This window comes from Vanessa atalanta, chromosome 24 (assembly GCF_905147765.1).
Source record: "Vanessa atalanta chromosome 24, ilVanAtal1.2, whole genome shotgun sequence".
Classification (NCBI taxonomy): domain Eukaryota; kingdom Metazoa; phylum Arthropoda; class Insecta; order Lepidoptera; family Nymphalidae; genus Vanessa; species Vanessa atalanta.
The window spans coordinates 7,194,527-7,221,297 of NC_061894.1; the positions used below are offsets into that span (position 1 = coordinate 7,194,527).

Below are 26,771 nucleotides of genomic sequence, written 5' to 3' on the forward strand. Positions count from 1 at the left end.
AAAAAAAGAACACATTCCAGAAATAGTTCTGTTGAGACGCATAATGCAATCATTATTAATTAAATATTTTAAAAGTGAACCTATGTGAATTCTTTGCAGTTTTATTTTTACTAATATACTACATAGTACTATAGAGATATATAGAATTCCTATGCAAACTACTATTAAATCCATTTAGTAATATTAAATTAGAATATTTTTTTGTGCATTGTTATTTTTACCTTGGCCATTAAAAAAAAATACATTTAAAAAAAAGACTGATAATAACGCATTAATTAGTCAATACAAGATTATATTAAATATAAAAATCTACATTTTAGTATTTAAACACTGATCGTGATCTAATCTAATATAATAGGTAGGTGAGTCTGCATAAACACAAATATTAATTTCATGTAGGTCGCAATAAAAATTGCAAATTTATCGACCGTATGTATGATGTTTGCTCGTTTGGGCCGCTCACCTCGACACCCTATGTGTACGCTTCGGATTATAATTCGCTGACCCCTACAATTATTGTTTTCCTTGCACGAGGTCATTCTACGGTAACTTTTAAGATATTTAAAATGTTTAGCTTATAGTAAACATAAACGAACATACGCTCCAAATAACTTATTCTGTATTATGTTCATAATTGAGCCGAAATAGCCCAGTAGTTAGATCCGTTCCGGGTTCGAACTCAAGCAAGCACTTCTGAATTTTCATGTGCTTAATTTATGTTTATATTCATCTCATGCTCGGCGGTGAAGAAAAACATCATGAGGACCTGCATGTGTCTAGTTTCAACGAAATTCTGCCACATGTGTATCCACCAACCCGCATTGGAGCAGCGTGGTGGAATATGCTCCAAAAATCTTCTTCTCAAAGGGAGAGGAGGACTTAGCCTAGCAGTGGGAAATTTACCTGCCTCTAATGCCTCTTTTTTTTTTGGGAGGATTCAAGTCAGAATTTCATTGAAATTATACACATACAAGTTTTCCCTGATCTTTTCCTTCACCCAAGCATGAGATGAATTATAAAAACAAATTAAGCACATGAAAATTCAGCGGTGCTTGCTTGGGTTGTAATACGTATTCATCGGTTAAGATGCACGTGTTCTAACCAATAGGCCATATCGGCACTCATAAGCAGTCATTATAAACGAGCAGACTTCTTTTTTTAACGCTCAACTGACAAGAACTACTATACCATTTAACATATAACTTATACCAGAGGTTGCAGTGCATAATATTTTTGATTAACGCTTTGCACTTTAATCCGCTTTAAATTAAGACGATTGTCGCTTGAATTTAATATTATTTTTTATTCTTTATCGCCAAAAGGGAGCTTAATAATAAACTTTTTATTTTAAATTAAAAATAACCGATTATTGAATTAATAAATCAAAATTTTAAAGTATATCAATTCCCTTGAAGTTGCCGAACAGTGGAATAATCGAAAAAATACTTTATCAATTTTATGGAACACGAAAACATACATGTAAAAAAAATACTTACCACAATGAAATGACTGTATTTAACCAAAACATGACGATTACTAAGACATTGATATGTATCTGACACTTGATGATAAAAACACGTTTGGCGGGACAGGGCTCTGTGACCGACGTTTACGAACGAATGCCTAAAAATTTATTCTAAATATCATATACAGATAACGTCATATGACGCTAATTATTTGATGTATCATTCAAGTATCATTCATTCATTTTTATGACGCTCCCAAAATATATTTAAAAATCATTGCGACATTAATAAATCATATGTTTGAAGATGGCGGGAATAAAAGATATCAAGAAAAAATTGTAGATCGTCAGAAACACTGTGACGTTGGTCTTTTACTTATAAACAGAAGACCAAACACCGCTTTCCGTGTTCCTAATTTAAAAAATTACGAACATCCCCCATTTTTACCTCCTTTTTCTTGAATTTTCGTAAGCTGTTTCACAAGTGATCTTCATTCATAAATCCCAAATACCGATTGCCGTATTCCAAACATTGATAACCGAAGAACTTCGATACAAAAAATTATCCTCAATTTCACCCTCTTGGGTGATGAACTTAAAAACACAAACGCTTTTGTAACTGTATTTTACTCATCACCAAAGTCAAAAAGATTGATTAAATATTTCATTCTGTTTCTATTTATATTTCATTCATTCAAACTTACATCCCAATTTCACCCTCTTGAGTGATGAATTTACGAGAAATAATAAATCTGTCTTAAACCCATCAACATAAGCTTAGATACCAATTTTGATATTTCTAACAAGAGAACTGACATCAATGAATTTTCATACACACTTTGAATCCTCTTTTATCCCCATTTGGAAACTTTGTAAAATTCCCTCCGATTCCACAATTCACCGAAAAAATACTTGGATCTTACCGTTCGCTCATTTTAATTACCATTTATCATACTGCATGATTATTAATACAAAATAGAAAAAAAAATTAAAAACCCCTAAAAAGTTTGAAAAACAAAAAATACAAAAAAAAAATCTTCAAACTAATTTGAAGAACGAAATATACAAAAAATATATAAAAATGTAGTCAGATATCCGCTACGTCTTCGTTCGTTGACTCCGGGTGCGGCTGAAGGCGGAAATTTATTAATTTATATTCTTTGTATTAATAGATATACAAATATTTATAAGGTATTCGCTGCTTTGTATAACAGAGTTCGTTTATCCTTGCGGATTGAATACTCCGTAAAATTTGCTCAGTTAATTTGTTGACATGCCCGAATTATTATTCGGTGAATTGTTCTCGAAGAATTGTTTTCAACGAAATTTCCGCAGATGAAATGTCGGAGGTAAACGTACTCAGAAGCGGGTGCACACTCAGGCCTTGTTCATGACGTATGATAAGCGCGCTGCGAAGCATAATTTGTGATAACGGAGCTTTACATCCCATGTGCATATAACTTTGATTAGCACGCCTTGCAAGTCAACTGTAAGAGATGTCACGTGCTGTGCAGTGGCTAGTAGCACGTTACCTAGTCTTTGCCTCTCGTGCCGTCCAAGCTAGACTAAAGTGTATCTTTACCATAAGAGAGAACTAAATTCAAGCTTGAAGCAACGTAAGAGGGAACGGTGTCAGTACCTTATCTGCACAACTCTGCATCATCCTAAACTAATAGAGATAGAATAAATGAAAGTCAACATATTAAACACAACTATTTATTTAAATCTACGGAAATGTACATGCTGCACTAATAAGCACTAATCAGATTTATCTGCAGGTGAGTCGGAATGTTTGACGTTACGAGTCGACTCAAGCAACAATTGTGTCATCGTTTCTCCACACGCGGAATAGAGTTCCAAGTTTTCTGAATGATGATAGCATTGGAAAACTCTTTAGATTCTTTTAGGCGAATAGCTGGTAACATATACTCAGTCAACGGCGAGGCGATCTTCTTCTGCCCTCGTTGCATCGAAGCTGTATTGGAAGGGGCATACCGTTCCGTTAAGAAAAGTCAAGTCCAGGTTTCGGATCGACTTGAAACGAATAAACTCGGCACGGTCGAAAGGTGCTCCATCAGGTATAGCAGGCCCGCGGATCGTAAAGGTGTCCACCGGGAAAGTCAATTCTCAGCCTTGATCTTCGTCGGACGATATATTGAGTTCTAGATGTCATGGCACTTCTGCGTGTACATGATGTTCCTTCGTGAACGTTGACTGATTAGTGTCTAGCTACCGACTAACCTAACCTCGAACTGTCTTAAACCTCGCCCACGGGTTATCGTCTCGCGCGGTAATCAAATCATGCATAAAATAAACAATTTAATAATAAAATATTATTCCGACACGTCAGTCGAACTTTCATTGATATGAAAATAGATCGTTTACAATTCATCCTGAGCTCCCATACCAGAGGCCCCGGAGTAAAAAACGTGTTCACATAGTCTCACTTTAGATCGTATCATACTTGCGATGGAATTTACGTTACCAATTTTGTACTTCATTCCCGACGTGTTGATGCTGTACTGGATGCATTGTCTTAACTCGCCAGTATATAATAGAAACGCTGAAAACTCATCGTTAAAACCAGTTTAAAAGTGTATACGTAAAACATACGTATAAATCACATACGGACTTGTGCATGAAAAAAGCGCGTCTTTTAACAGCGACAACGATGCAGATCGGATGCTGTTCTAGTAGGTTAAAACAAGTAATGCCTAAAGAAGGTATGCTAGTAAAAATAACTGGTGATCTTCGAATACATAAGACAGAAGATACAAACAAATTGAAATGGGTTTTCCTTATATAATTGTTCCGATTGCCAACCGACTTTCTGATAAGGCAGCGACCTATAACAATTTAAAACTCATGGACAAAACAAAGCTGAGACCACGTTACCTCATATTTAGGTACACGCTGCGCTAATAGGTATTATCACACTCTGCTACTCTTGCTGATGAAATACCTTGAATACTTGCAGTCGTGTGTCTTGTGAGTGTCCGGTTCCAGTCCGGCTACAGTCTAGCGTCAAGCGTACATTATACAATAGTTGCAAAGCGATGTACCCTACCAGATGCGGCTGAACCGCTGCATGCCAACAAAGCATATAGTTCTACTAAAAGCATGTTTCTTCTAGGCGTTCCAAGTTCCGTTCTGTGAGAACGTGAGCTGTAGGTTTCCGATGATTCGGAGCCAGCTAGGATGCTGATGTCTCCCTAACAATTCATGTTACCTGCTGCTTTGATAATCATAGCATCTTCAAGGTGGTACATACAAAACAAATGGAATTTTTTGGCAATGCATCTGACCCCTATACATTATAGTATCTTTATCACTGAATCAGAAAATATAACCCTTGCCTTGACCATACGTTAACTTGTATAATGATTATCACTGATTCTATCAAAGCGATCAATCTATATGAATATATTTTCTAACGTACGCGAACGAATGAACATAATATTTAATTGCGCGTCTTGGGGGTAAGTCCGACTCCGATCGATTTCCTACACCCATGTTATTTATACTGACTTATTCTGAATTATATCCTGAGAGTTATTTAAAAGGATTTATAAAGTAGTTACGTGCGTGCGTTCTTACGAAAAACACGATGAATACATCCAGATATAGCGAGTACCGAAGAAGATCCAATAATAATTATATATTTAATTTTAGACAGCACTAGCTTCCGCCCGCGGTTACACCCACATATGAGGGAGACTAAATTAGATTCTAGCAAAGACAAAAGGCGAGACATGGCTTTAGCTGGCTTTGTCTGTGTTAGTATTTCCGTAGAGTTGTATGCCAACAACAAGAGGACGAAAGCATAAACAACATTTGACATCGAATTGTCGCAATATTGCGTGTTGGAATAAAACAAAAACTTTCCTCAATAAATGGTTTATTTATCCTGAAATGTTTTACTATCAAAACTGATACAAAAATAAATCTTTTTTCACCTAGTATGAAACGTTTACAAGCCCCTCCTCCTGTAGCAACATCCGGTTTTGATATATTTTAAAATTTAAATTTGTTTCGTCAAAACCGGATGTTGACAATTAAAAACGTAAAATGTAACAACTACTGAAATAGAATTAATTCTACTGATAATATAACCAACCAATGCCATAAAAAAAATTAATACATAAAACCAATAAAAAATAATCACATTAATATATATTTTGGCGGACGAGTAAATGAACCACCTGATGGTAAACTATACACAAACACCTACGAACTTGAAATTTGGCAGGTAGGTTCCTTATAGGGTGTAGACATCTCCTAAGAACGGATTTTACGATACCCCACTCCTAAGGGGGTAAAACGGGGCTTAGAAGTTTGTGTTTTATAAATTTTGCGCGGTTAAAGCTGCAGGCTCAGCTAGTAGATTATACATATACGTACGTATAACTTAGATAATTATATCTCGTGATTGACTTTTCAAAGTAACTTCAATCACCCCTAATTATTAATACAATCACTAAAATACTATCATACTATCTCAATGAAATGAAAAAAAAAAATGTTCTAAACTCTAAAGGGTCGCATCTCATTTTGTTGTTAGTCACTAAGTGTTGTGATCGTTAGTTAGGCATAAAAAGTATCCTGTGACCTTGCTCGGGGCTCAAGCTTGCTTAACATCAAATCTCATCAAATTCGGTTTAGAGGTTCAACGAGCGGTTCACCCGTTAAAGCGTAACAGAACAACAGACAGATTTACTTTGATATTTATAATAGTATAGCTATATACTCGTAAGTAGATTAAAAAATAGCTGTGTTTGATTTTACTTGATTAAAACTATTCTGTGACTAGTTTAGTAAAAGTTTACAGATAATATGTTCTAAGAGAACCAATAGAACCAGAAAACAATTCGAATATTTGATTGTTACTCCGTTATTGTACGTTTTTCGATATTTGTCCCAATGGTGCGACGGATGCGGCACGTCCAGCGAGTGATGTTTGATGACGTTCCTGTAGAAGTGAGCGGAGGCGCGCGGCGTGCGCCTGCGCAACGGGTGCGAGAAGTCAACGTCGTAGAGGCCGAACTTCATTCTGAAAATTATTTTTTATTTACGATAGACCAACAATGGAATTGTACTGTAACTTGGTGGTAGGGCTTTGTGCAAGCCCGTCTGGGTAGGTACCACCCACTCATCAGATATTCTACCGCCAAGCAGCAGTACTCAGTATTGTTGTGTTCCGGTTTGAAGGGTGAGTGAGCCAGTGTAACTACAGGCCCAAGGGACGTAACATCTTAGTTCCCAAGGTTGGTGACGCATTGGTGATGTAAGGAATGGTTAATATTTCTTAGAACGCCATTGTCCGTGGGCAGTGGTGACCACTAACCATCAGGTGGCCCATTTGCTCGTCTGCCTACCGATATCATAAAAAAAACCAACTGATTATAAGTAGGAGTAATCCCTCATATAATATTGAGGTTAGTGTTTTGTAAAAGTTTTGTCAACTTTTAATCTTAATAGAAATGATATAATGAAATTTGTTGACTTAGTTTGGTCAAGGAAGAATAGACCACACAGAAGAAATGATCTAGTGCGGGCACAGAACACAGGACTTTTCTTGAGATCAGACAAGACCAATAGTTTTCCCTGCTTTCCCCTCGAGAGTGTTAACTTTATAACCTTCGGGACGATGAGTTTATACAGAGAAGCTAAATGAATGCTTACAGGTACAACACGGGGTTTAAATCTCGACATCACCCTTATGAACTTATCAACAAATTATTGCAGATTTAATATCTATTTGAGACTTAAATATCAAATTTGAAACATACGATTGTCCAAACATCCATTCAAAATTGTCCATTAGTGACCATACAGTGTACCCGACGATATTCGCGCCATCTTCCTTTATAGCTAGAAGAATCTGTAACAAGTAAAAACGGTTGAATTTTCATGTGCTTAATTTGTATTTATAATTCGGAATCCTGCAACTGTCGGATGGAGATATGCCACATGTATTTCCACCATAGGAGCAGTGTATTGGAATACTTCAACTCGTTTACTTGGTAGGGCTTTGTGCAAGTCTCTGTAAATACCTGATATTCTACCGTAATACTTAGTTTTGTTGTGTTGGCTTAAAGGTGGAACTTTGGCATAAGGGACGTAACATCTTAGTTCCCAAGGTTGTTGTTCCCGTTGCCGGTTTAACCAGTCAATAGGCGGTGGTCGCCCGCCTACCTATACCATAAAAAAAACTCTGCCAAAACAAGAGAAGGCCTAAGAGTGCAACATGAGTAATGGCGAAATGCACACGCGGAGTTCGCCGCGCACGTAATAAATACTCGCAGTGTTTGATCCTGTCCGGACTGCGAGCGGGCGCGCACGCGTTTCGCCGTCGCTCAGTACGTACAATTTGTCCAGTAGTTTCACTCGCGTTAATCGTTTTTACTTTACATCCGTAAGCCGTTGTTTCATTTTAAATAGCCTTAAACTTCAAACAGATATTTAATAATAAAAAAAAAAACAAGTTTTGTCTGTAACTTAAAGTTCCGAAGATTGCCGCGTTAAAACATAAAAATGAAAACAAACAAATTCGTCACAGTTATTATATTAGTATAAAAACATTACTATTCATCAATAATCAATTTATAACCTTCTTTTTATTTAAAAATTCAATAATTTCCCATTAGAAATTATACGTAAGCCATAATTTATCTTAAATATTTGTCACTGTCAAATATAAAAAAAAATATATATATTGTTTCGCGAGTGGTGCTCACAGACTATGATGTAACTAGTGGTCGCCCATTGGTCGAAATTCCATCGTAATTTATTGCTAATATAAATGAGTCTCGTTAATTACTGAGTATTCAATAATATAAAAAATACGCATTCATTTTTATATATTTTCTTATGATATGAAATATTCACCATTTCTTACATCGCCAATGCGCCACCAACCTCGACACCTAAGGTGTTATGTCCCTTGTAGTAATTACACTGGCACACTACACTTCAAACTAGAACACAGTGCTACTAAGTATTGCTGCTTGGCGGTAGAATATATGGTGAGTGGTTGGTACTTATCCAGCCGGATTTGACTAAAACCCTACCACCAAGTGTGTATCCCTCAAAAGTTTGTTTATAAATATCGTGTTAATTCGTTGTCAAATGTACATTTGGCTATAGGAGGAGGTTTTTCATAAATGATAAGGATAAACAAAAATAGAAATTTTATTACCAAATACGTTCGCTCGCGACATAAAAGGTACAAGGAAGGCTCCTTGGAATTGAAAATTTTATTAAATACGGTTCAATTGTTTGGCCGCGAAAGAGCAAGACAGATGGTCAGACAGACAAACAGAGCTACTTTCGCATTTATAATTTTAGTATAGATAAGGTATTTGTATCACATATAACATAATAATATGCCAGTTGGTCGCCCGCGAAACTTCGCGTTTATTAAAAATATTTTTAGGTTAGGTTTGTTTTGATTTTATTTAATTGTAAACTGCAAGTCAATCATCTACATTTGGCGCCAAAATGATTGAAATAAATTTTTCTTTTCTTAAACATCTTTAGGACCGCTCTCTAACCGACCAGTAACATTTTTCCGCCCTCTAATTATTTGTTACTCTGTTGTTAGTAAATTGTAATTAAGAAACCTCTTTATTTTCTGCATACCTGCTAGAGCTATTCAAAAGGAGACTATGACCGATTATTTAAGTGCAGCTATCGTCCCATAATCCCTCTGACAAAAATCGTCTTACGCTATTAATATATAAGATTTTGCTTTTTTTCTGAGTAATTCTTGACGGCCACATTTTATTTTTTCAGTTGAAATTGTTTACCGATATCTAAGAGCCGAGATGGCCCAGTGGTTAGAACGCGTGCATCTTAACCGATGATTTCGAGTTCAAACCCTGCCTGGGTTTGAACTCGAACTGGCACCACTGAATTTTCATGTGCTTAATTTGTGTTTATAATTCATCTCGTGCTCGGCGGTGAAGGAAAACATCGTGAGGAAACCTGCATGTGTCTAATTTCAACGAAATTCTGCCACATGTGTATTCCGCCAACCCGCATTGGAGCAGCGTGGTGGAATATGCTCCAAACCTTCTCCTCAAAGGGAGAGGAGGCCTTTAGCCCAGCAGTGGGAAAATTAACAGGTTGCTAATGTTAATGCTAAAATATATTATGTATTAAATAACAGACATGATAAAATAAATTAATTACGTTTGACAACAGACAAATGTCAAGAAACAAAATTGTTATTGAAATCCCAAAAAAATTAATCATTACATAGCATAAAACAAAGTCGCTTACCGCTGTCTGTCCCTGTGTATGTTAGATCTTTAAAATTACAGAACAGATTTTGATGTGGTTTTTTCAATAGATTAGATCGATTCAAGATGTTTATATGTATAATAAAGGCACAATGTAGTAGAGAAACACTAATAATTTTAGAGGTTTCTAAAGCTATGATGTAAATAAACAAGATATAATATATATAAGATATTAGAAAAGATAAGAAGATATTACAGCTTAAAAAATGACTGAAAAACTATGTACGTTATATACATATAAAGACATACTATAGTATTATAATTTAGTAACAGCGTTGCACCCGAGCGAAGCCGGGGAGGGTCACTAGTTCATTTATATTATGTTATATATCGTGCGTATTTAACACACAAACGTTAACTTAAAACTATTGTCATAAATACTAGTGATTCAGTTACATACCTGTTTCAAGTGGTCCCGTATATAGTGGATACGGCCTGTGTCGTAGTTATCACTGCTGCGGGTCCCTAAGCCGTTCTCAGTGATGAGTATACTGAGATTGTGATATCTCTTGTTGAGCCATGCGATCTGACGACGAATACCTTCCGGTTGTATCTGAATAATAAAAATGTACCACGTGTTTACTTCATATTGGTTTTGTGTGAGCACGCATCATATATTCAGTGTGACTACAGGCACAAGGGACATAACACCTTAGTTCCCAAGGTTGGTGGCGCATTGGCGCTGTAAGGGATGGTTAATATTTCTATCAGCGTCAATGTCTATGGGCGGTGGTGACCACTTAACATCAGATGGTCTATTTGCCGGTCCGCTTAACTATCACATAAAAAAAAAAACAATAAATTCATAAATCAAATCGAATCGAATTTCTTTATTAAATATCGAACAATTACAATTAATTCTTGATTCTTTACTTGGTGCTGGCTTTGTGCAAGCCTTTAGAGTTATTCTACCGCTAAACAGCAGTACTCAGTATTGTTGTGTTCCAGTTTGAAGGGTGAGTGGGCCAGTGTAACTGATGTAACACAGATGAAAGGAATTGTTGATATTTCTAACAGCACCATTGTTTATGGGCGAAAGTGACCACTTACATCACCAGGTGGCCCATTTGCTCGTCCGCCACCCTATATCTTAAAAAAAATCATATATTCTACCGACATGCTTGTTGGTAGAATATATGATGAATAGGTGGTATCCATACATAAAGCCTTACCACCAAGCATAGCATTAGGATAGAAAATTTAGGAAAAAATTATAAATAGCCTTACCACTATGTATACGAAGTCAGTTTTAGGCCATTGCGGATCTTTTTCTAATACCAGGTTCAGCTCCCTCGAACCAGAAATGTACCAAAGACCGGGGTCCTCATCCGCACGAGCTGATCTCACTAGTCGACTCGTGTAGTGATTGAGGCTGAAGTAGTCGTAAGTACCTTGAAGAAACTAGACGCCTATCAATCACTAAGCATATATTGATTTAAGTTTGTTACGGAGCATAATGGTAATTCAAAAATTATCTTCGGAATGTAAATTCTAAATAGGAAACCGGTAAGACCATTAAGTTTTCAATTTATAATTAAACAAGTGAAATCAGAAGTACAAGTGTATCTATACTAATGGTCATATCATCTCCCTAGGAACAAGGACGCAGCCTTGTGTGGGACGCTGCATGCGTTGATACGCTGGCTCGTTCCCATATACTAGAAACAATGTTAAGAGCCGAAGCCGCTCCGTAAATAGCTGAATATTCGTGGCTCATTCGAAATTATTTTTTTGTCCCATTTGCTGTTGTAACACTTGGACCTTTGAGTAGTAGTGCAAAAAGCTTCATTAAAAGTATAACACCTCGCCTTATTGCCTCCTCGGTGACAGAGGATCGGAATTGCGATTCAATGGGGAAATGCCGCTAACATTCTTGCCGCCATTCCACGCGGTCAAGATTTATACAGTAACTATTTTTAATTTATATTTGTATTTAAGAATTTAGTTAATAATTCTTACGTAAATAAATGTACACAGATAAAAAAAACTTCGTATGAATGATTTCAATTTAAAAAAAAAAACTGAATCGAATTAATAAGAACATTTTTGAATGATTTACATTCGTTCATCGTTTGAACGAATCAGTCACTTATCCTTAATCAACAAATTATAAATTAGAAGTTTTACACTTTGAAACACGACGCATGTTATCCAAATTTAACAATATTTTTTTAATTAAATCCATTGGATTCAATGCAATTAAAAATCAATGAATTATTTATATTTTAATTAATTTTGAAATAATTTATAATAATTGATTGTTTATTGCAATTATTTTATAGTTATTACGTAAAGCGATTTTTATTTATTTCTATTGGAAGGTCAACCGGAAGTGTAGTAGTTTTATATGCACATACATCATTCATACCTCAATTAACCTTATATGATTTATTAGTGTCTGCCAGGGGCTTCGCTCGTATGGGATAGGGACGCTAGAGTTAAGAACCCTTTGCCGTATTAGATTCGTTGATCTAGTGGCTATTAAGGCCGCAGATTCACAAATCCTGGGTTCATACCCCAGGTCGAGACGATATAAAATTATAATAATAAGGAATATATTCGCCAAAAATATATAAAATAAGTACAGACAATTAGAAAAAAGAAGCACACATACAATTTTGGCGAAAATGCCGTAGAATCAGCTTCTCGAATCGTATATACCTACATAGTTTTTATAAAATATTATTGTGAAAAATAAAATACTATTAAATAAAGAACAAAATGATAAATTAAAAATAATGATAAATTCTGATCGGGTTCCTATCGAAAAATTCCCAGTTATGGCCCGGAGTCGGAAAGCGCGTACTCTATGCCTTAGAAAGTACGTAAAGACGGTCCTGCTCCTGAACTCTTTCCGGTCCGGGCGGATTTGACGTCCCATTCGGATTATGAGAGTGAGAAACACAGAGTGCACCTGTGTGTGCACTATAATATGTCCTGTGTAGCTGGCTGGTCTCCCTTGAGATGCCAACGTGGCCGAACAACGATATCGTCCTGTCTCTTTCTGTACTTGTGTACACGTGACGTCGTAATTGCCTTTGTCTGACACGTGAAATTGTAACAACACAAACACGTACGTAGTTATAGTACATGTGACTTTTAATATTTACATATACTTCAATGTTAATTAAAATATAAAGGATACATAATTTAATTGTTATTAATTGCATTTAATACAATTGAATGACTCATCATTGAATGAATGTATGAAAAAATTACATACTTGTGGATAACATGCGTGAATATTAGTTGGTAGGCAAAGGTAGATTCATAAGAGCCGAGATGGTCCAGTGGTCGATGATTGCGGGTTCAAACCCAGCCAAGCATCACTGTATTTTCATGTTTAATTTCTATTTATAATTCATCTCGTTCTCAGCGGTGAAAGAAATCGTGAGGAAACCTGCATATATTTAATTTCAACGAAATTCTGCCACATGTGAATCCACCAAACCGCATTGGAGGAGCGTGGTGAAATATGCTCCAAAACTTCTAGCAGTGGGAAATTTACAAGCTGTTGCTATAAAGGTAGATTTTTAGCCTTTCTTTCACCAAACACGAGATGAACTAAACACAAATTAAACACATGAAAATTCACCTCAAGATCGACTCGGCTTTTAATGTAATTAACTATTTAAATATTTTAAAATATACCTTGAACTAATTTCTTTTCTTCGTCAGTAAATGACGGTAGTCTCGAATACGGGAATCCCTGTTTCTTGCTATATTCCGCCATTATTTTCTCAATTGTTGGCGGCCAACCACCTTCCTTGGAATATATTGGATCTGAATACCGTCCAACCTTGGATAGACAATTAATAATGTATAGAAGGCGTTTAAAACACTGTTAGACCAGATTAGGTTACGCTTTGTTATTGTAGCAAGTGCTCTTTATTATAAGACGAAAGCTCTCATCCTTTATCTGTTAGTTTGTGACGTCAGCTGACGTCCGTGAGTACAGACAGCAGCGCCATATTGTTTATTTGTTTTTTTTTTATTTAAAATTTTAATTGTTGGTATATTTTGAACGAATTTAAGACAATATTTGATAAGTCGTGCTAGGAGTTTTTTTTTTTATTATTAAGTATGTTTTTCTTAACATTAAGAATGGGCTCTATTGGTCGATGGTCCGATGTAACTACGGACATAACATCTTAGGTGCCAAAGTTGGTGGCGCTTTGGCGATGAAATGGTTAATATTTCTTACAGCGCTAATGTCTATGGATGGTGGTGACCACTTTGCGTGGTGGCCCATTTGCTCCACATATCTATATTACATAAGAAAAACCGAGACGTTGAGCGTAACTAACCTTAGATCATTTATATGTCCAGATAGTGGGTATCACAAAAGAACTGTAATAAAACGAGCCAACTTTATCATCTTGGTGTGCGTGACAGCTACGCTTGACATTCAGCAAACGTCATAGTACTTTACAAGTGTGGGTGTACTTAGTGCATTAACTTTTTTCGACTAGTTCTCAGCTTTAACAGTCTAGCCATATAAACAATCAAAGCTACCCCTACCATTAATATTCAACTTGTAGACATTACATACTCACTCCGAATTCTCTTGCTCTCTCTGACAGTTCTTCATCCTTTTCTGTCTGAGCTTCCAACCATATCGGGTTGTTGGCTATTGATATTTTACCTGTAAATACGATACAATTTAAATCTTCCATAGGACAGTAGGTGTTTTGTCTGACTGTTCAATAAAATGCATTAAAATTATTATTTTCACTATACCAGTTCCAGGTTGTTCGTCAGGCATAAGAAGTAACCTGTGTCTTTCCTTATAATTTAAACTCGGTTCATCCAAATTTCATCAAATTCGGTTCAAAGCCTTAGCCGTAAAAGAGCAACAGACATACAGACATACAGAGTTGCTTTCACAATATTAGTATAGATGTCATCCCTTCATGGTGGTTTCAACTCAAAATATTGTTGGTTAATTTTAATTGTTTATAATTTGTAATTTATCTATTTATAAAAGATTAGTATTTGATTGTTATATTAAGTTCATTTTTTTTATAAGATAGATAGGCGGACTATCAAATGGACCACCTGATGGTAAGAGGTCAACAATGCCCAAAGACCATGCGCTACCCACCTTGGGAACTGAGATGTTATGTCCCTTGTTGAGTTACACTGACTCACTCATTATTCAAACCGGAACACAATCCTAAGTATTGGTACTTGGCGGTAGAATATATGAGTTGGTGGCACCTACCCAGATAGGCTTATTCAAAGTCCAGCACCAAGTAATGTATTTACAATTAAAAAAATACGCCACGAAAAAAGTAACCTTGGTACTTCTCCTTGTAATTCTCGTCATATATCCTCCAAGCCTTCGCGTGGGCCATCAGCACGTTCTTATTACATATGAATGGACCGAGGAATTCTTCAGTTATCTGTGGTACAAGATTGCCGACATTGTAGTTAAAGTCACATATGATCATTGGTTCGTTGATAGTGACCCATGTTTTAACCCTGTCCGCGTACATTAAGAATACTGTTCGCGCATAATCCGCGAACCAGTCCACGATCAAAGGGTTAGTCCAACCACCTAAAAAAAAACAGTTTAAAACTCAAATAACTTTTGTTTATTATTTACTGAAATAAATGAGCTTTATTTTATTGAGATAATATAACTCCAAGATTCTGATTAATAAAATACTATAACTTTGCCGATTCAAAAATTGAAATCGTTCGTTAAAGAGACTAATAAATAAGGCATATATAACGATGACGAAAAGCGTGGAGGTCACACTTCTTGACTTTCAGACAACATACTTATATAAGTAAATAATTGTATTTAAAATGTTGAAAAACTGTAACTACTGAGTTTCTTGGCGGTTCTTGGCGACCTCCGTGGTCGAGTACTTCTTGACTCTCAGACAAGATACTTATAAGATAGTCGACCTCAATTCAATCGAAAAATAATGAATTTCATTTGTGCTCAATTCTAATCATATGTTTTATCTTATTAATTATTATTTATTAATAATAGTTTAAAAAATGTATTGTATTTCTTATTTTTAATCATTAAGCTTATGTTTAATTCATATTTTCAATAATTACATTGTGTAATATGATAATGCATGGTGAGACTACCTGTAAGTAGTAGAACTTTCGCCTTGATAATTTTGAAATGTAATGTTTTATTTTGGATTTGATATTGTATCTACTGTTGCTTGTCCTAATGAAAATAAAATAAAATAAGATTGAAAAACTAACTACTGAGTTTCTTGGCGGTTCTTGTCGGTAGAATCTATATTCAGAACCGATTTATATCAGACCTTTCGTTTAGTACTGTAAAATTACAATTTAAAAGCCTACTTGAGTAAATTATATTGAGGGCAGTTTATGTAATCACTCTTTCACGATAATAACCTTTTAAAAACGTCATTTTGCAAGAGTGTATTTAATAAAAATAAAACAAGATACAGTCGTATCGGAGTGTCAATGAACTAGTAAAAATATCAACCGGTAACAGTTAGTCTAAGACTACTATTGACTATGGAGTAAATTCTGTCTAAAATATTTTTGCCCCATCTATGGTATAGTATATTTACATTGATGTAAGTTTTTTTTTTTTATTTTGGACGGCCAAATACTCCACCTGATGGTAAGAAATATTAAGCATCTCCAATGCGCTAACAACCAGCGGAGCTAAAATGTTAAGAATAAGAATAAGAATAAGAAAACATTTATTCAGGACAAACACACATTACAAACACAAAATTCAAAAAGAATAAGAAAAGCAAAAAAAGATAATAATTAAACATTAACTAATGACAATAAGATAACAAAAGACAAAAAAACAAAAAAAGAACTATATATTAAAAGAAAATAAAAACAAAAAAAAAAAGCAACAAATTTATATACATACACAAACACAATCTAATCTTATAATGTCTGCAACCGTGATGTGTCCTGAAGAGGTGTACCATTCAGCTTTTATGTTGGGTTAGGGCCCAACGCTGATTTTCAATGGTACCCTTTGTGGCTGTGACGAGCCGTGACAAAGTGATAAACAAAACTAAACTATAGTTATATCAAATAATATAATATAAATAAATACGTTACATACTTAATACAATTCATAATATAATACATATACTTAATACAATGTTATTCATAATAAATACATGCAAAACAATCTATTAAAATAATAAAATAATAATTTTATAATATAAAATAAAATTAGACATACCCAATAAAAATAAAAATAAAATAAATAAATAAATAAAAACATAAATACTATTTATGACGATTGTAGTTGTAAATTATATAAATATGACTTGTACTTGATACGAAAGTTGTACAAGGTTTTTAAGATCAAAAGGGGAGGTGGTAAGTTATTCCAACACTTCGTCGCTGCATATCGAAAACTACCACGAAAGTTCACTGTTCGATGTGGTGGCACACTTAGCATATACAATGACGCTCTTGTGGGATACAGTTTATTGGTGTCTTTCATCCAGCTCAATTTGTTGTATAGGTATAAAGGGGCTTTATGTTGAACAATACCAAAAAGTAAGACTGCAAGATGTAACTGTCTCCGATATTCCATCTTGATCATTCGTGCGTCATTAAGAAAAGGGGTTACGTGAGTGCGGGGCGGTATTTTAAAGCAGTACCTGATACAAGCATTTTGTACACGCTGAACAATATTCTTTGTTCGTGCTAGTAGTCTTGGCCCGATAATAACATCAGCGTAGTTAAGTTTAGGTAGCACTAAAGAATCGCATAGTTTAATTCGCATGTCCACACTGAGGACATCTCTTATTTTATATAAGACTTTAAGCCTATAGAAGCAATTACGCGCTGTATCAACCACATGCTTCTCAAATCGTAAATTCTCATCAAATATTAAGCCTAAGTTCCGTGCCTCTGTGACGCGTTGAATTTTTTCACCATTGATCTGTATCAGTGGATTTAAATGACCGATTCGGCTAATTTGATTTTTAGTCCCTAAAACAATGTATTTAGTTTTGGTTGGATTTAATATAAGGTTATGTGAGTCTGACCATTCTGATATACGATTTAGATCCTCATTTAATTTTAGAATGGCTAAGTGAAATGCCGCAGGCTTAAATGATATATACATCTGTATATCATCAGCATAAATGTGGTATTTGCAATATTTAATGCTGTTAACTATATCGGCACAATATAGTGCGAAGATAATTGGCCCTAGTATGGAACCTTGAGGAACTCCTCTATTAACGGGGCAACAGTCAGAAATGGCTCTTGAGCCATTATCGTTCAGCACCTCCACAATTTGTTTCCGATGAGCTAAATAACTTGTAAACCATTTTATTGTATCAGTAGTGAATCCGTAATATTTTAATTTTGTTAAAAATAATGATCTATTTATAGTATCAAAAGCCCGAGAGAAGTCCAATAAAATGAGAATTGTAATCTCACCTTTGTCTTGCGCGCATAAAATGTTGTCTATTACATCTAATAAAGCAGTCGTGGTACTGTGATGTTTTCGAAACCCTGACTGCATGGATGGCAGAATATTGTTAGATTCTAAATAAGCTGACAGTTGGTTACAAACAATCTTTTCTAAAATCTTTATGTCCCTTATGCTGGCAGTCAATTCAATAACTACAAACATGAAAAAAAAAGAAAAAGGTATTAGTGTAGATTTCAATACGATTGTAACTCACCGAGATTCTGTATGCTCAGTGGCAAGTCGAAGTGGTACAGGGTAACGATAGGTTCGATGCCCTTCTTTAACAGTTCATCGATTAGTTTGTTATAATATCTCACGCCATCTTTGCTTATTTTGTTCGGAAATCCCGTGGGTAAGATTCTGGTCCACGATATTGAGAATCTGGAAATTCAAATAATGGTCTTAATTAAATCAAATATATATTCAATAAAGCATTTTTGGAAGTCTATCACCGTTTCGGAAAGCAGCCTCTAGCGAGAAGAAACGTCAAGAAACTCGCGTAGTATGCAACTTATCAGATTTGCAATGATGATTACTTAATTTAGTTAAATGCATTGGTTGATTCATATGGCAGTTTTTTCTCCAATATATGCAGGTTACCTTACAACGTTTTCCTTCAGATCGTGAGATGAATTATAAACACAAATTAAACACTTGAAAATTCCAAAAACCCGCAATATTTGGATCACGTATTTGGATCATTTTAGATCAGCTTATAGATATGTTCATTAGTTACCGGTAAAAATGGAGTCCCAAATCATGAGCAATTTGGACGTCTTCTCTCCAGAGGTGGTAGGAATCGCAGGTCACGTCGCCACTTGTACCATCTTCGATAATGCTCGGGTTTTTATGTATCATACTATCCCAAATGTTTCGACCTTTATCTACGAAATAAATTGTTAGCTTAATATATGATGGTGATGTTGGATGCCACTAGCAAATGCAAAAGGATGCCTATACAAGATAGCTTGATCTTTTTAACAGAGGTAATTTTTTCCTGATCGACGTAACTTTGCAATGCCGGACTTATTATTTTCTTAATTTAATGATTTTAAAAATCGTAAAAATATTTAAAAATTGCCTATAATAAAAAATTCTCTAAAGATTCGAGCGCTATCCGAAAATTTTAAGAGTTTTTATTGCTTCAAAGTAAAATTTAAATAGAAACGCGGAAAATAACAGAATCTTGTACAATTATACATCGGTCGGACGGTAGGGACGCGAATAACAGGCAGTAGCTGTTACAAATATCGATAACTAAAAATCATTATTAAAGATCATTGTTAAGTTATTGTTACGAACACGGTTCCTTTTGGTTGGGTTTTTTTTTGACTAGTGGTTGGGGTCTCTTTTGCTGGTATAACTCTTTTTAGAAAAATAAGGTAAAAAAAAATATGAATTCTAATTCGAATTACGCATTCCATCGTTCCATCGACTGTTATATATGTTAAATTTTGTTTTTCCCATCACTAGCCAGTCTGTAGAAAAGACCAAGCTAACTTGAACAGGGTATAATAGTGCAAGCAAATAATTGTGTGCGCAAACACAGATGCACGCTACATTTCCTCATTCTCATAATGCAATAGGAGGGCTAATCTGACACCGGAAAGACTTCAAGCGCAGAAGTGAGGAAGTACATAAATATGTCCAAAATATACTTGGTGGTAGGGCTTTGTGGAAGCCCGTCTGGGTAGGTACCACCCACTCATCAGATATTCTAGTGCCAAATAACAGTACACTGTATTGTTGTTAGAAGGGTGAGTGAGCCAGTGTAATAACAGGGACAAGGGACATAACATCTTAGTTCCCAAGGTTGGTGGCGCATAGGTGATGTAAGGAATGGTTAATATTCCTTACAGCGCCTTTGTCAATGGGCGATGGTGACCACTTACCATCAGGTGGCCCATATGCTCGTACGCCAACCAATGCCATAAAAAAAAATGTATATAAAATTTAAAAAAATATATTATAACTGTGGGTAACAGTTCCCTTTGCTGCAGATTATATAAAAAGTGGGAACGATCAACGGAAAGAAAAAATATATAGCCTACTTCAATCAAAAGAGGATGAAAGCACATTTGACATCAAATTGACGAGATATTAATCAGTGATATTCATGCGAAAAAATGGTGTTTAGATATAGATGATCGACGAAGGTGTTATCGGAACTTTGGAAGTAAAATTAAAGTGGATATATGTAGTTAAGTGGAATGGTCTTGTATTATAAATGAAGACATACCTTTTAATCAAGAACTGTTATTAATGTACAATATACCTGAGCTATTAGCAAATCGTATGGATTACGTATATCGCTAGGGTTGTTTATCTTCCAGCCTTCTTCCATTGAGGCGCAGAGAGGAGACATATCACTGAAATAGTGACGCGCATGAGTGTTGGGGGAGGGGAAGAGGACAACCAGAAAACATGGATGGAGTGTGTGAGGGATATGAGAGAGATGGATGTGAACGATCAGATGACGAATAAGAGAGGAGAATGAAAGGAAAACATATGCTGAGCCCCCCGAATAGATTGGAATACGAGCAGGAAAAAAGATATATAAGCAGATGATATACTAAAACCTCTGAAACGCGTATCTGGTGTAAGTTGTATATATATTTACGACCTCCGTGGTCGAGTAGTGTGTACACCGGTTTTCATGGATACGCCACTCCGAGGTCCCGGGTTCGATTCCCGGCCGAGTCGATGTAGAAAAAATTCATTAGTTTTCTATGTCGTCTTGGGTCTGGGTGTTTGTGGTACCGTCGTTACTTCTGATTTCCATAACACAAGTGCTTTAGCTACTTACATTGGGATCAGAGTAATGTATGTGATGTTGTCCAATATTTATTATTATTATTTATTATATTGGTTCAGTAGATTTTACAGTAAGGCGTTACAAAAACACGTCTCCACATTAAGAAAGAAACAAAAAAACGGTTTACTAGGACACGACACCATTAAAAAAAAAATAAAAAAGAAAAACTACAAAAATAAAAAACATAAAACTAATTATAACTAGAAATGTTCACACTTGCTTATTGATAGTCAAATTTAACACCTCGGACCTGAGAAGAACCGGCGAAAGAAACTCAGCGGCATTTTTTTTTTTAAGAACTAAACTTTGATAGTTAACGAGTCCTAAATGTGTACCATTCAGCTTCCAAGTTGGGTTCCAATAACCCAACGCTGACTTTCAATGGTACTCTATGTGGTTGTGACGGGCTGTGACAACATAAGATAATATTCAATATAACTACTTAAACATATAATAACAATATATAATTTTTAAATATTAAAGATATAATTATTATGCATTATAGATAGAAGTGGTATTATTAATTAGTATAAATATATTTTTAAGTTATTATTGAATAAATAAAAATAGTGCGACTAAGTCATATAATGATTGTTATTTCCCGTATTTCATTAAGCTTCGGGAAGTATTTATTTTAATCGGTATGACTGTATTAGTTTGTCAGTGAGCCAGTGTAATTACAGACGCATTGCGCGGCACCGATTTACATTCCTTACAAAGTCAGTCCATGGGCTCAGGTAACATAAGTACATTCTAATGGCAGTATGGGTAATGAATGTCGCATTATAAAACGCCATTTTTTCACGAATTTATATTAAATAACACAGATTAATTTACTATATCTTTACCCGTAAGTAAAGTTTAGAGTAAACTGGTATATATTTGGTGGTTATATAATATTTATTGTGGTGTTAATTATTATTTTGCACATTTATTATAATTAAATTTAACGTTGGTATATTTTGTTGTTAATTAATATCTACTATTTTTGTATTTGGTTGGCAATTTAATTTATGACCTTATTGCATGCGGTGTTTACCTATTCCTTATTATTTTGTTTCACTTGTTTATAAGTTTGGAACTGTCATTTATATATACGATGTCAAAACTAATCGTCTCCCACGTATTAGGCGGAGTGGTCATAACGAGGAGAGGTTCAACCTTACTTCACACCAAATTTTAGCTTACTTAATTGCTTAACCGTGAAAGCGTATCAGACAGACAGACAGACAGAGTTACTTTCGCATTTATAATATTAGTATAGCTACATGACATTGGTCCATATTTAATTCCAGGTCACTTTTTATTGTCTTACTCGTCCCGCCATTGAAACCGACCATAAATGACGTTAAGAAAAATGTATGGTATTATGAAGAGAATCAATCGATCATAGCCTTTATTGATTCTGTAATTAAACTTGTTCATACTTGTTAATTGCTTCTATAAAGTCGTAATCCATGGTTATTGGTTAATTACAGTAATGTTTTCTAATTTATAGTTGTAGGTTTGTTACGGTCGTTTATATTCAACGGTGATTACAGAATGTCGTATCATTTTATTGAAATTATAAAAACCGATTATAATTACAATTATAACATATTAATATATGCGTCCCTGGGATATTGGGTCTTGACGGACATACAGACGGACAACGTAGTGATCTTATATCTAACAAACAAAGTTTACCTTTTCTTAAATTTCATTCATTGATTCATTGATTCAAGCGAATACTGCTTAAACTTGGTGGTAGGGCTTTGTACCACCCACTCATCATATATTTTACCGCCAAGTTTTGATTGCTAGCAGCAAAAATGATGGGACCGAATTTTAACTTTCAGTCAAACTCCTACCATTTCAACATATAATATTATGTATAAATAAATAAAACTTATGTATTGTATTATATTGTATAAACGGTTTATTTTAGAACCGCCTGAAAATATCGCATAATACTCCACAAGCCAACGATTGATATTATTTGCTATGAATATTATTGTAGGAGCGATTTGAACACAAAAATGCACGTCACGTCTGACCGTCAAATGTCCGATTTTCATACGGTTTTCACTAAAGCACGGGGTGATACAGTACAATTTTGTGTACGTTTTCTGAAATGCAATAATTACTGTTAAATATGTCAAATGCAATCAAACTGATTTGAACTTGGTAGGTTTACTTGCCTTCGCGTAGAAAATAGCATTATATATATTTTATATATATTTAGGAGATTCCTTTACCCATACAACAGCCTTGAACAAATAAAAAAAAAAAACGCGGGAAACTGAATTAAGCCGCGATTCATTTATCTTTTTGGGCGCGGACAGTAAGGTCGATATTGGCGCGTCTTGAAATTTGTTAAAAGGGTTCGATTTGTTTTGTTTTTCGAAGTTAGAACTATTTTTGGTTTGTTAATAAATTAGTTAGTTTTGAGTATTTTGAATTCTTGTCTTTTTTTAATCTATTTTACCCCTGAACGCTAATTATTTTATGTAGTACCCTTGTTCAACCCTTTCGAAGGGATTGGCAGTGTTGGCTTATTTAACCATGAGGATTATTTAGGAAATGCTAATTTAAGAAACGTAATAAAAACTCTTTGACTTTATTGAAGAAAAATGAATTATATCCTTAATAAAAGCAAGTATATAAAGACGCAACTGATTAACCTTGTCAAATATACTAATATCATATTAAATTTTTAAATTTATACATGGCTGCATGCGTGATAGCTTTTGCCCAAATAAAAAAAAAATACACTACGATTATCATTGGTCTGCCTTTACCTAACCACGACTAAACCACTGAACTTATTGTAAATGAATTTGATATTGAGGTACTCTCTGGATAAAGAATATATTACAGATTCAAACTAACTCCATTGCAAATTTCCCACTGACGGATAAGAGTATTTGGGCGATAATGTGTGGGTAAACATACATCTGTGTGTGGGTCGTAGTGAGATGTTAAATTCTAAGCAATCCTCAAAAAGCGACAAACTTAGTTTATCAGGGTTTATCGCCTTAACCATTTAACCTATAGATATTCTACCGTCAAACAACAGTACACAGTATTGTTGTGCTCCGGTTTGAAAGGTGAGTGAGCCAGTGTAACTACAGGCACAAGGCACATGACAACTTAGTTCGATTCAAGGTTGGTGGCGCATTGGCGATGTAAAGAAATTTTAATATTTTTCATACAGCGCCAATGCCTAATGGCTGTAGTGTCTACTTCCCATCTGCTGCCATATTGCTGTCAAAGTCAAAGTAAAAAACTTTATTCAATATAGAAGTGTATACACTTGCTTATTGATTGTCAAAAATCTACCACCGGTTCGGAATTTAGCACCTCGGACCTGAGAAGAACCGGCGAAAGAAACTCAGCGGGATATATTTTTTTATTTTTTTTTAACCATTTTCCATGTACAATGAAAATTATATTTTAGTTATTTGAAACAGCCTGGAGGCGATCATTTTATTCCCAGGGTGTGCAGTCAACTAAAAAGTCATTAGTGTTGTAATATCCTTTAGCACACAGACGCTCTTTAACGATTCTTTTGAATTTTATAATTGAATAATTTTGAACGTTTTCTGGGATACTGTTGTAAAAACGTATACATTGCCCCAAAAAAGAGTTACTAACCCTGTGCAGTTTGGGAACATCTGATGCAGAACGCAAAAACGTTTTGCAAGTCGTTTCAAATCATCAAAATATTTACTCTAACTCTAGGGTTTGTATTTTTAAACAAACAATCAAACGGACAGACTCTTAAGCTTTATATATTAGTATAGACTGGAATTTCATATAAAATATGTTAAGGTGGATAACTATTAATTCCTAATTGGTGTGGCTAACTTGATTACCTACAGATTGTGGACAGGTGTGTGATTAATAAATTAAATATCCAAGGAACTACTGTATCATTTAATTACGGTTTTTGCATATAGACGGAATCTCGAAATAAGTTTAGTTATTTTAATTTATGAATATTTTACGTTAAAAGTGACTATACTAATGACATAAATGCAAAAGTAACTCTGTCATGCTTTCATGGCTTGATCACTGAACCGATTTTGACAAGTTTGAACTCCAACGATAGAGGATACTTTTTATACCTAACCTAGGACCCCTAACAAGCCGGCGAATCTACGAGTGAAAAGTAGTTCAAAATAAGTTTTGAGCTGACTTTTAATAGAGAAGACGAGTCTTTTTTTACGTTTGTTAACTCATAACTCCATTTGTGAACCGATTATAGGGGGTACAGGTGAGGAAAAATACGGGAAAAATTTTGTATGGGCCCCTTTGTGTATCATATTCATATAACACACCTGCGGCCCCTCCCGTGCTGTTCTCTGCCATTCTTCTTAGGTGAAAATTATCTCGTAGATAACACCCCCTCCCCCCTCTAGGACCCCACTCTCACATAGCCTTCTGACCTACTGTCCAATATTTTTGATACCATAACAACAAAGACGACGACATTTAGGCATAGATAATTTTATCACTTTTTACTATTTGTATATTATATTTATTCGAAATATAAAGGAGAGGAATTTCCCATACAGTGGTACATTTAATGGCTGTTACTTTACTTACCACTGGCGTTCCAAGCGCCCTCTATCTGATAAGCAGACGTAGCCGCGCCAAATTTGAAACCAGGAGGGAACTTCATGTCCAATGCAACACAAGCGGTCCACAGTGCGCTGAAACTAAAAGTGAACAATATAAATTGATTGAATTTATAAGTAAAAGAAGATTTGACATGATTGAAAATGGTCACCACCATGGCCCAGAATTATTTTTTTCGAATTATTGAAACCAAAATATAAATTCCTAAAATCCACTCACAAACAGAAAACACTAAAAAAACTTATATCTATTGTAATTCATTGCTATTAAGAATAATATAAAAAAATAATAATCTTAAAACAATAAATTCAAATCTTAATTAAATAAATAATAAATTTTCATATCTAGAAACAAAAAGCATATTTCCAAATTAATACATAAAATATCTTAAATTAATCTTAAAAGTTTCCATTTTTCGAACTCAAATTGATTTTTCATGTGCTTAACCTGTGTCTATGGTTCATCTCCTACTTGGGGGTGAAGGAAAACATCTCGAGGAAACTTCCATGTGTCGAATGTGAGTTTTATGTTCGCGGAATGGTTATTAATATGAAACCTTTTTATAAATCTGCATGATATGTTTATGTTGTTGCATGTAATGTTATACCTACTTGCGGTTGGGTCGTGTTATTGTTTTTGAACGTGAGTGCCGGGGCTTCGTTAAAAACAGCCCCAGCCTCTGTCAGTAATTTTCTTTTCGCTTTCATTAAGCCAAGGAAACGAATTTAACAGCCAAAACCAATATTTATTATTGTTGCGTTCAGCTTTGAACCGTGAGTGAGTCAGTCAGTATTTATTTATTTATTTATGTATTGAAAAAGTTACACTTATCACTAAGCACTTAAAATTAATATCTGACTTGGGTAACATGCAAAGTGATACGTCTTTAAAGATGTAAACAACATTGACCATCAAAAATATTTTTGATATAGTTTATATAAACCAGGCACAAGGGACATAATATTTTAGATACTAACGTTATTTATTTATTTGAAACACCATCGGCAAGTTTACTAGAAAAGTAATTCAAAATACAAGGACTAATGTATTACACCACTACAGGTAAATTTAAATAAGGAAGCACTTTTAAAATAAATAATAAAA

The 26,771-nt window shown here is 34.8% G+C and overlaps 1 protein-coding gene across 2 annotated transcripts; it reads right to left on the minus strand.

Moving 5' to 3' along the window:
* Window positions 1–5,755: 5,755 nt before the first annotated feature.
* LOC125073384 (myrosinase 1-like) lies at window positions 5,756–25,753 on the minus strand. Of its 2 annotated transcripts, XM_047684192.1 has the most exons (10): window positions 25,635–25,753; window positions 18,966–19,113; window positions 18,444–18,610; window positions 15,068–15,328; window positions 14,325–14,413; window positions 13,420–13,567; window positions 10,996–11,159; window positions 10,169–10,321; window positions 7,255–7,346; window positions 5,756–6,515 (listed from the first exon to the last, which is right to left on the minus strand). In XM_047684192.1, exons 1-10 carry the CDS (start codon window positions 25,708–25,710, stop codon window positions 6,272–6,274), a joined length of 1,542 nt encoding a protein of 513 aa, XP_047540148.1. In that variant the 5' UTR covers window positions 25,711–25,753; the 3' UTR covers window positions 5,756–6,271. The 2 variants fall into 2 exon arrangements, with proteins under 2 accessions (XP_047540148.1, XP_047540150.1); XM_047684194.1 differs by lacking the exon at window positions 10,169–10,321.
* Window positions 25,754–26,771: the final 1,018 nt, after the last annotated feature.

What these genes read in the sequence shown, in the direction of transcription:
- LOC125073384 (XM_047684192.1), bottom strand. Translation starts at nt 25,710, where the DNA reads ATGAAGTTCCCTCCTGGTTTCAAATTTGGCGCGGCTACGTCTGCTTAT. An exon ending in TTGGGACTCCATTTTTACCG is followed by an intron (nt 18,611 to 18,965) that starts GTAACTAATGAA and finishes TTGAATTTCCAG; the next exon opens with ATTCTCAATATCGTGGACCA. An exon ending in CTGACTTCGTATACATAGTG is followed by an intron (nt 10,322 to 10,995) that starts GTAAGGCTATTT and finishes TTTATTATTCAG; the next exon opens with ATACAACCGGAAGGTATTCG.